This window comes from Nicotiana attenuata, chromosome 6 (genome assembly GCF_001879085.1).
Source record: "Nicotiana attenuata strain UT chromosome 6, NIATTr2, whole genome shotgun sequence".
NCBI lineage: Eukaryota > Viridiplantae > Streptophyta > Magnoliopsida > Solanales > Solanaceae > Nicotiana > Nicotiana attenuata.
Genome location: NC_031994.1, coordinates 3516072 through 3527399, shown reverse-complemented (window position 1 = coordinate 3527399; position 11328 = coordinate 3516072). Strand labels below are relative to the sequence as shown.

The following is an 11328-nucleotide window of genomic DNA, read 5'->3' as shown; positions in this document are numbered from 1 at the left end:
AATAATACACGTCTATGTATGGATCGTAGCTTCTAAGACGCTATGAATGAATAAACAAAGTTACGAGTCTAGCCCTCAATATATAAACAAAGAAATGGAATACATCAGCATGGTTCCTACGATCTCAAAGCGGCTAACCATATGTGTAAAGGAAGCGGCCCACCACCCTTAGCTTGGCCAAACACCCTTAGCTTTTAAAAAAAAAACACTTTTGGCCAAGAAAAACGCTTGGCCAAACGGGCTATAGGACTACTAATGTGATCCATGGTTCTAGTTGGAAAATATACTAAGAAGTAAGAAGTAAAAAAAAAAAAATACTAGGAGAATAAAAAAAAGAAAAGAATTACATAAATTAGCAAACTTATAATTTTTTTGATTCACTAAATATGCATACAACAATAGCTTAGGCTATGATTTTTGACATTGTTACATCACTTACATTAACACAAGAAAAAATAAACTACATTTTTTCTGGAAATTTTTATAAGGACCAAATGGCATACTATATCTCTCTCTGAAGAAGGTTGCATTCAAATATATTTAGTTGTTTTGTAAAACATTTTTGCGGTATTCTGCCAAACCCCACAATGGAAATATATTTCTGTATAAAGCATAGTGCAACATGCAATTCTTCCCAAAAACTCCAGTTGTTTCCTGCACATATTTATGAAGTGAAACACAAGTCAGATAAAAGCAAATTTTTGATAAAACTGGTTTCAGTAATCTCTGTTCTTTTAGATATTGTTTGAAACAGCTTGTTCAATTATATAAATTTTTAATCAATATCAACCAAATACGACCAAATTCTAAACTAGTTTGAGTCGACTATATGAATCATCTATGTCTATTCTAAACTTTACAGCTTGATCTAACGGTCGAAGAATTTTCTCCTTTATTTAGCTTGTAATTTGCAAAGTCATTACCTGCTGCGGGAAGTCACCATCTTCCAACTGAGAATTAATTAACAGCCTTGCTGCGCGGTGGAGGGGCCTCGGATCTCTATCGACCTGTCCAAATGGAGAAGTTGGTAAATTAGTCACTCTTTTGAAGAAGAATTTTTTTACTGTGATTGTGAAATAAATTACAAGGAATTCACCTGGCCAGAGTGAATCAATCCCATTAATGCCCATGCAGTTTGTACAAGATTGGAGTGATCTGTTTCAAGTTCTCTGTATACCTGTTTTGATCAAATACAAAGCTGAGTCACAGTTGTCTTTTCCACAGTCATCTTTACATTTCCCCTTCTTTAAGGGGAAAAGTTCATGTTAATTGAAACCTTCGCTTAAATTACGGAAAAGGCCTAAAAATGCCATTCAACTTTCAGAAATGGTCTATCCATGCCATCAGTTAAAAAAATGCTCATTCCATGCCACTGCCGTTACACATATGGCTCACCTATGCCATTAATGAACTAACGGCACAAAATTATTTTTTTAAAATTTTTTTAAACCCCAGAATTTCCACGTGTAATGTCCTCATTCGTCCGAATTAACCCATGCCCCACATTATTTTAACCTGGGTTATGTCGATTAACCCAAACCCAACCCCGGTTAACTTATTACCCCATTAATCAACCCAAACCCAACCCAACCCATTCCAAATCCCCCCTTTCCAGTTCCAGAAATTAGACATGGGAATTTCTCCGAACAACATCTCCACTGCCACCGCTTGTCGCTGGAAACTTCCACTCTGCAACCTTGTCTTCTTCTTCTTCTTCTTCTTCTTCTTCAAGTATTTCTTCATCATTTTCTTGAATTGTTACAATCATCTCTTTTTCATCGTCCAGGGGGAAATCTTCGTTTTCCTCTTCTGTTTCTTCTTCTTCATCACGAATATGTAATTTCAGTCGTCCATCTTGGCCAGAAGCAAGGAGAGTTTCGGGCCGACCAATTTTCACCTCTGTCAACTCTAACCTTCCATCTTTTCTCACCGCACGCATGAAGAAATTTGGCTTTCCATTTTGGTTTAAGGACGATAATGGCGGCGTAAACTTCTTTTCTTTCTTCTCCGAATTACTTCTTTGCCAGCACCTTTTACATCTTGGGGAAGACGACCGGAGAGAAGGGGATTTGGTATGAAGAGTTTGGGTTGGGTTATTGATTTGGGTATGTTTTAACCGGGTCGGGTTTGGGTAGGTGGACCTAACCAAGGTTAAAATTAAGTGGGGCATGGGTTATTTCGGACCAATAACAATAGGACACGTGGAAATGTGGGTGTTATAAATATTAAAAAAAATAAAAATTGAGCCGTTAGTCAATAATGGCATGGATGGGCCAAATGTGTAACGGCAGTGGCATGAAATGAGCATTTTTTTAACGGATGGCATGAATAGACCATTTCTGAAAGTTGAGTGGCATTTTTAGGCCTTTTCCGCTTAAATTATTCAGTATTGGAATGAAACGGCTCCAAATGGAGCAGGATGCATATATAGATTTCATAACAATATATAGATTGAGACGCATATGTTGTTGTTGTTGTTTTACATAGCCTTTTTTGCTTTTACATTACCTTGTCTGGGCAAGAACGACAGCTTTCTCCCCAACCACCATCAGACCTTTGTGTTTGTAACAGAAATTCAACGCCTTTACGGACAGCTGTACAGTTGCTGTAACTCTTGCCTGCTGCAGCAAGCCCTCCAAGCGCGAACCAGGAACCATATGTGAAGCACACACCCCAGTTACCATACCTGTTAACAAGATTAATCATGTCATATGTATCGATAGAGCAGAAAGGAATTATATGTTGCAAGTTCAAGGGCTCGCAAGGGTCATATCATATACCATGAACCATCAGGCATCTGTACATCTTCAACATATTTAACAGCGTCAGCAATGAAATTGTCAACCTCCTTGGTTCGGTGTCCAGGGTATAGCTTCTTAAACAGAACAAGTGCTTGGATTGACGAGCTAGTGCACTCAACATACCTGGATTGACATTTAATCATTGTGAAGCTGTAAATGGAGACTAATAATGGGAAAAAATCTAAAGGGAAAGAGAGAAACAAATCTTACTCATGCTCAATAACAATGTCAGCGAAAAAATCAGTAGGATTGAGCAACTGTCAGATTATAAAACAGAACAAGAAAGTTAATTATTCAGGTTTTGGAAGACTATAGAAGAAGTTGAAGGTTTTTAACATCCTTGAAATGAAGCAAATAGACAAAATTCCTATATCGTGAAAAAGTTACCTCCAAATACTCTGAGGCCCCTGCAGGCTCCCATGCTGATAAACCCCCATTTTTGCTCTGCAATTTTATTTAAATGGATCTTATTATTACTAGAAATGATTCAAATGATGAGCGACTAAATTCAGAAAAGATGAATTTATAACATAGGTAGCCATGTGTTGGATTCTCTATTCGGTGTAAGACATATGTTTCTCTTGGAACTTTTTACAAGCAGAAAACAAATTCAAAATGACTAATGTTTTAAGGACACATTTTTCATTGTTTACCTGTAAGGAAAGAATAACATTCACCGCGTCATACAGTCGCGCAGGTTCCATTGCCTCACCAACTAATTCAGAGGGCATTGTAGAGAAGAGAAGGCAGCACTAGAGGAAAACAGGAAGAAAAAAATATCAAGCAAATTTACTAGCATTATCATCTTAACATTTTCCAGCAATTACAAGAAGTTAAAATCTTATTTCATTGAATAGTTAGATACCGTTAATGCTTCGGCAGTGCAATCAGATACTCCCCATCCATGATCTTGATCTGAAAAAGTCCATGATCCTTTTGAGATGTGCCGATACATCCCTCTAAAATCACCAGAAGGGTTGGCCTTCACCTAAAAGTCACATACATTAATAAGGTCCATATTTTGAAAGAGCTGTTATGCTCATGATTTAGACATCCAAACCTGAGATTTATTTATAAAGTCATGTCCTTTTCTAAGAGTATCTGATATCTCATCATTCATCTCACTGGCCAATAGTGCTTGTATAGCAAAGGCAGTATCCCATAGTTGACTACCAAAACTCTGCAATCCGATGTCAAACACTCGCCAATTTCAGTAACAATTGTTTGCATCACTTCAAAATAGGAAAAGGGGGCTAGAGTTTTTATTTCATGAACACTCGTTACGTGTAAAAGAGATTTTATTCTTAACTCATTGTGGTTTGTGAAATAGTACAATTCAGATCAACCAACCTGCATTTTCATTCCATCTTCAGCTACCCATAAATAATCTGGGATCCTAGCAAGATGTTTTTTGAAATAATCGCCGTTGGGATCCTCAACCCAACAAGCAAGCATGCATAATACCTACACCATCCAAGTGTTACATCAGTGTCTAACAATTGAAGTCATTAACAAAATGCAGGTAATTTTGTAATCTGTTCAAAATGAATTAGTTTCTATACTTTTTCCACACATCCGATGGTGATGTATCGACTACTCTCGTCTTCATAGTGTATGTGTTTCATGGTAACTTCAAGAGCTTTATTTCTCAGCTTGTTGAAAGGCCAACGAGTCAATAGAGGCTCGGTACATATGTAGAGACTGTCCCACATCAAATCTTGTACCAATGGATGAGGGTAATAGAGATCCTCCTACAACAACAAGTTTGTGTTTGAGCATTTGTAGAAGATGGTATGATGTAGACACTAACTTCAATACTGATGACTCGTTTGGTGTAGAGAAAGTTAAACATGGATAAACAACATCGAATTTTATGTCGAGATTATTTTTCTAATATCGGTAATCACACGACCCTTAATAGCAATACCTTTGCACATAAATGGCGTACTTTTTTCCAGTTAATTTCATCGTATGGTTGATCATATAACTCTTCCCTCAATTGCAAAATGAGAGGTGTGATTGGACCAACAAATCTCTTCCCATAGAGATAAGACAGTGGCATGTACATAATTCGAGTGTAACACCACATTTTTGCTGCATTTAAATTAAGAATCAAGATACTTGGTAGATCGATAGATCGACACTTATAGAAAATGGCATCAACCAGAAAACAATGCGTAGCAAATCCCGTAAATTAATATCTACGATAAATGAACTGAAAATTTTAGGATGTACACTAATGCATGAGCAATAAAGAAAAAAATTGACCAACCTGGATGCATGGGAAGAAAAGACGGAAGAATCCAAAACTCAGGTGGCATTGGATTAGTTCCTAACCACTCAAAAACTCCAAGAATCTGAATGAAAGAAGGAAGATTTATCAGTAAAAAGATATAATTTACATGACACTACAAGGTTTACTTGACAATGGAGAATGATATAATTTACCGAGTTTAACTTTATACACTAACCATAAAAAGGATTTTTTACAAAATCAGGTCACCTAAATAACAACTACAATTAACCGTCCACAATAAGTACAGATGCGTCTGTAGCATATAACCAATAAGTTCATGTATCTGCCTCAGAATAAGTGGGAACGTAGAAAATAAGATAGGTTACCTGCTTCAACAGGTTAATACACACTGATAGTGTAAAATTTCTGTACATTGTCTGTGTATATAACTTATATCCTACTATAATATACATTCTTCTAACAATTACTCCATTAGGGCGTTTAATCATACCGAGAGCCATGTTTTGCCCCAGGAAGGAATCGCGGTGACGCTACCATGATCAAGAATCCATTTCCTTGCTCTAGCACAAGCATTGTTTTCGCCACCATCCGGTCCTTCCCCGAGGATCCTCATACAAATATAATTCAATGTTGTACAGAACATTGTACTGTGACCTTCTATGTGCAAACCCCATCCACCATCTTCATTCTGAAGTCAGTAATTCAAAAATGAGTTTAACTTCTATGTGCTGACGGTGTACACTATCTAAAGGGTAAAAAAGTTTATATTATCAGTGTATAAAAGTTAAATATTCACTTAAACTATTTGGGAATATGCAAAGCAAACTTGGGTAGTATGATATACTCATTGAAACATTAAGTCAAGCACCTGGTGACAGTATATATACCGAAGAATTTCCGTACGATGCTCGGCTGGGAAAACAGTATTAAGATGGCCAGTGATGTACATACACATAACCTGAATTTTGGGTCCCAAGAAAATGAACAAAGAATTAGCTTTAACATATCCATGCTTCAATTTTTGAAAGAAAAGAGAAGTAAAATTACAAATGAAAAAACTTACAAGAGGTGGAAGAAAGAACAAAGGACCGGCATTTTCAGCAGGCCAATGACCATCACTAGCCTGTAATGCTGAAAAGAAATGAACAGCTCTACGCAATGAAGTTGTGGCAACTTCATCTGTAATTTCTTCTCCTTCTATTTTTACTGCTGGAATTTTCTGTTTGAAATTCTTTTCTCCAAGAAACTGCACACATATTTGTGTTTAAGAAGCTATATTAACAAGAATTCACTCTCTTTCGATTTAGCCATAATGCATAAACAGGCCCTCAAACTTTGGGTATGCACAAGTAGGCACCTCAACTTAACTCCATTTTTCCAGTTGAACATTCCAACTTACAAAATAATCATCTAGATACCTCCAAAATTTACTTGTCATGTCAGTGCCACATCAGCATTTCTGTTACGTGTTCAACTTTATACAAGTTGACGTGTCTACTTGTACATACCCAACGTTGTAGTACATACTTGCCAACTAAGGCCAAATTTGAGGGCTTATTTATGTATTATGCCTTCATTATATGTTATACTTTCTTTTCTAGTCCTGCAAAGAATATTCACTTTCTATTTAATAGTAACTCTTTAATTCCAACCTCACATGACATATTAAAAAAATTAGTTTATTATTCAGAACTTTAATTTAATACCGCAAAATTTAAAGTCTCCCTTACTTTCTTAAATTTTGTAGCCAATCAAATTAAGACACATAAAATAAAACGAAGATAATAAGTCTTTAATTCTAATATTTCATATGAAATATTTAAGACCGACGTATCCAAAAGTTTACATTACTTTATTAAACTTTGTGGTCGTTCAAACTACAACACATAATTAACGATGACTAGTGTTAGGATACGCGCTTTGCGCGTGTACATATTACATGAATATATAAGTTAATAAATCAACAGATATTATCGAATAACTTATTCAGTATAAATAAAAGTTTAAAAAGTGTCAGTTCTTGAAAACTACTAATGTTGATAATATTTAGCTAGTCAATAAAGAAAAAAATTTTGTAAGGGCAAATGTTAATAGGATAAAATTCTAAAATAAATATTGATGGAAAATCTAAATTCAAACAAAACATACATTCAATCATACTTGATCAATCATAGCTTTTCCCTTGGCATCTCACTAAGAATGCCATAATTAGCACAAGAGTTTTGCCAACATGAAAATAATTTTACTTATGTGAAGAATGTAAAAAATAATTAAATTGGATTGTATCTCAATTAGTTATGAAATAATATACTAAGTTTGTTAATACTTTTATCTCCGCTAATACCAATTTTATACCCTAAAATTGTGCCAAATTTTTAAAATGATTTTACTAATATGAGATGAGTTTGTAATTGAATTGAACTTTTGCTAATTAGTTCATTCATTACTTATTTGTTCTCAATACTTAGTGTACGCGCGTTGCGTGTGCCTCACGTATTAATGAGAATAAACTTTAGAAAAAAAACATAAGCATTGTTCAAAAATATAGTTGCATTATGATATAAAATCTATTAAAAAATATTACAAGTTCTAAAATGATAATAATGTTAATCATGTTTCGGGGTGGATCCACTCTAGTGATTTTTTCTTAAGTTTGTTCGGTACTTGCTTCATTGTGCAAAAGTATCATAGGAGTAGCGTTTGATTGAAAGATATATGAAGTTATGAACCCTTGGGTACGTGCGTTGCATGCATACTATTAGTTACTACTCTATCTGTTCAATTTATATGACACATTTGGCTTATCGAGAGTCAAACTACGTGAACTTCGACCAATATTTTAGAATTTTTTTTTATCATATTGACATGAGAAAAATAGCAACTTACGATACTTTCTCTATTATTTTTGAATATCAAAATTTAATTTCGAAATACTAAGTTGAATTAATTCAATTTAGTTACAAATTTTAGTCAAATTGATTCTCCATATGTAATCTAAATTGAAACAGATAGGGTATCAAACTTATGTCTACTGTATTACCAACAATTAAAATTTCTTTACATGCATTTTACTCATTTTATGAGAGTGCTAAAATTTTGTCGTGACTTTCACATTTTATTAACAAAATAAAAAAGACCGCAAAACCTAAAGTCAAGAGTTATCCCCTTTTTTAATAATCTAGCATAGTCAAGAGTTATACCCTTTTTTAATCTTTTTTTTTTTCTTCTTTATAATTTTTTGTTTGTTTCTTTTTCATCTTTGTAATTTTCATTAGGTAACGACCCCCACTAAACTGGATAAATAAAAGAATTTACGTGGACTTCAAATTCTAATCTTTTATTATTTAATAAGAATATACATGTCCTATATGTCTTGGAAGTTCTAAAATTATAACATTTTTAAACTAAAAATAGACTGCTAAACCTACAAAATATTTTGAAACATGATTTGTAATGCCTTAGAAATCCTGATTATGTGTATTTGCAATGGCCTTTAAGCGTCTGAATCTAGAAACGTGCTTCCTTTTACAAATAATAAATCTTCAATTGAGAATAAGAAAAATCGAAGGAGTGTACCAATATTATGACTTTAGTTATAATTTTCTGCTTGATCTTTTTCTATTTCTATTTTTAAATTTTATTAAGACAATTAAATTATATAAAAAATTTGGAATATAATTTTATGGCGAAGAATAATTCAACCCAATAATTTTTATTTATTCTCTGTCAATTAGGATGAATTTTGAAATCATCCAAAAGACATCAATACTCTTACCTTAAGTAAAGATGTATAGGACTACGAACTTATTGAAGAGTTGGTTGTTCATGATTGAATGGATTTTAATTTAATTTTACAGATATTTCGGTCAATGCTTGGTATGCTTAATCGTTCTCTATTTTTTAATTGTTTAATTTTATATTATATAATTCAAATAAGGAATGTATTTAATGTCCCAAATTTTAGCTGATTTAAAATTCCTAAATATTAGGAGAAAACTTAAATGACTATCTTATCTAATATGAAATATACTTTTAAGGGTAAAAAAGGCGAACGACATTACGCTAAGGGCCTCTGTGCTTTTAATATAGTATAGATTTTATGATAAATATGTGTCATATATTTATTGGATTGATATAGATATCGAGTAGGGATAGTTTATTAGAAAAATTATGATATCATTCGTAGCTATACTTTCAGCAAAATTACCATTCGTAGTCATATATGAATTTTATAGCAAATCCATAAAATAAGAAATTATTTGTTTTGAGCTGAAACAAGAGAGCAATAATCTTTCATAGCTTAGTCAGTTAGAGCACTCGGTTAGTTAGCGGGAGTCTTGAGTTTGAATCTTAACAAGAGTTTTTTTCCTGTATTTCGCCTTGGTTATATTCATCGCGCGATAGGAATACAGTCGATACAGGTTGTATCCTTTGTATTTCGCCTTAGCTATAATTGATACAAGTTGTATTCGTTGCGCGAATTGAACAGTATCTACAAATAGGAATAGACAAATTATAGTTTTTAGGCTCTAAACTATATTACTTTATAAAAATTCCTTAAGTTTATTTACCTGCATTCGCCAAAGAAGATCACCACTAGGCTTGATTTTATAGCGATTGTTCCAAAATTGTTGACGGGCCTCTTCGATTGCGGCCCGTTCTTCTGGGCTTCCAGCATTTGGGTCAAAAGCCCATATTTGACGTCCAACGTAGTTGTTTGTGCTGTACAAATATGGCCCATCTTGCCCTTGTGCAATCTTCAATTTCCACATTCTTCTTCTAACCTTCTAGCTTACTGAGAAAAAAACATATAATTAAGAATATGCCAAGACAATATCTTACACCATTAAAACTTAAAGTCAAGTAGTATCAGTAAGAATCGCACACACAATATAGGTGATAGTTCGAGTAAAGAATATGTCTAGACAATATCTTACACCACCAAAATTTAAAATCTTGTGGTATCGATGAGAATCTCACACAATATTCCTATGAGTTAAATTCTCATTATTCAGTGGTAGAGATGAAGATGGCGAAGAACAATAGCAACAACAACAACAATCCAGTGAGATTCCACAAGTGAGGTCTGGGAGGGTAATATGTACGCAGACCTTACCCCTACCCTAGAGGGCAAAGAGGCTGTTTCCGAAGAATGATCAATTGAACATAAAACTATATTATGTATATGCAGATTGATATTAGTTTTCATACATATGTATTAAATTTTTGAACACGTTTAATAAAAATTCTGGCTTTGCTAGTATTGTCATTGTCTCGTTTCCCCTTCCTTTTCCACGACCTCTTATGTAATGAATTTTTTTTTTTTTAAAGGATCGTACTAACCCCATGCACCACACCTTTCCATCAAACCATTTGTAATAGGATGTCATGAAAAAGGCTCTGAATGTCTCAATAATGTTTCATGCAAGACGAAAATAAAGTGATAAAAAAAATGCATGGTATAAAAAAAAAAAAGGAGAGAGATATTATAACAAAGACTCACCAAGTCTTTATTTTTATTTTTTTGGTGTGTGGGTGGGTGGGTTGGGTGGGTGGGGGGAGGTTGGGAGATTTGGCAAGAAAGCAATACAAAAAGGAGTGATATATGCAACTATTTATACAAATTAAGGGTTGTCAGCTAACATGATTGTCCTTATCAATCCTTCTTTTCTCTTGCTCAGCAAAAGCAAGTTGAAATTTAAAAATAGCCAGATTTATAAATGGTAACTAAAAAACAGCCATAGTTTTAAAAGTAATTGAATTTTAGCAACTTTTTATGTAAAAATAAATTTTAACGAAAACACTGTTTAAAATCAGGAAATATTCTAGCATAATATACTGGAGTTCAAATTTTTTACATGTGAACTTCAAATATAATATACTGGAGTTCCAGCATAATATGCTGGAAGTTTATACACAGGTGCACCAATCTCCAGTATATTATGCTGGAACTTTTCGTGTTGCAGCAAAATAGTGGCTATTTTTTAATGACTTTGCATACGCTGGCTATTGTTTAGTTACCAGTCCGAAAACTAACTAGCCCCTATTATTTTCACGCAAACCAACTTCAGGCCTTTATCTTTCCCTAGATGAATTCTTCATTTTGTACTTTTTACCAGGCATAAATTCACTTTATAATTAGGAGAACGAATATTAACGGTTAAAAACTAAAGTAAGAATACATATTACCTAATTATGATTAAGTAATATCACCTACAAATTAAAGAAGATATTAATCATATCTCCTTTATTTAATCCATTTTATCCATG

At 33.7% G+C, this 11328-nt stretch overlaps 2 protein-coding genes across 3 annotated transcripts; both read right to left on the bottom strand.

Annotated features, from left to right (window-relative positions):
- LOC109226501 (beta-amyrin synthase-like) lies at positions 353–10521 on the bottom strand. Of its 2 annotated transcripts, XM_019391273.1 has the most exons (18): positions 9630–10521; positions 6122–6304; positions 5927–6016; positions 5549–5746; positions 5074–5158; positions 4729–4895; positions 4364–4552; positions 4152–4265; positions 3862–3981; positions 3667–3789; positions 3455–3553; positions 3189–3245; positions 3012–3058; positions 2781–2924; positions 2509–2686; positions 1097–1177; positions 924–1007; positions 353–654 (listed from the first exon to the last, which is right to left on the bottom strand). In XM_019391273.1, the coding sequence occupies exons 1-18, from the start codon at positions 9828–9830 to the stop codon at positions 541–543; spliced, it is 2274 nt and encodes a 757-aa protein (XP_019246818.1). In that variant the 5' UTR covers positions 9831–10521; the 3' UTR covers positions 353–540. The 2 variants fall into 2 exon arrangements, with proteins under 2 accessions (XP_019246818.1, XP_019246819.1); XM_019391274.1 differs by lacking the exons at positions 6122–6304; positions 9630–10521 and having other exon boundaries at positions 5946–6006.
- Positions 1582–2256, bottom strand: LOC109226502 (protein FANTASTIC FOUR 1-like). Its single transcript, XM_019391275.1, has one exon. The coding sequence runs from the start codon at positions 2168–2170 to the stop codon at positions 1625–1627; it is 546 nt and encodes a 181-aa protein (XP_019246820.1). The 5' UTR covers positions 2171–2256; the 3' UTR covers positions 1582–1624.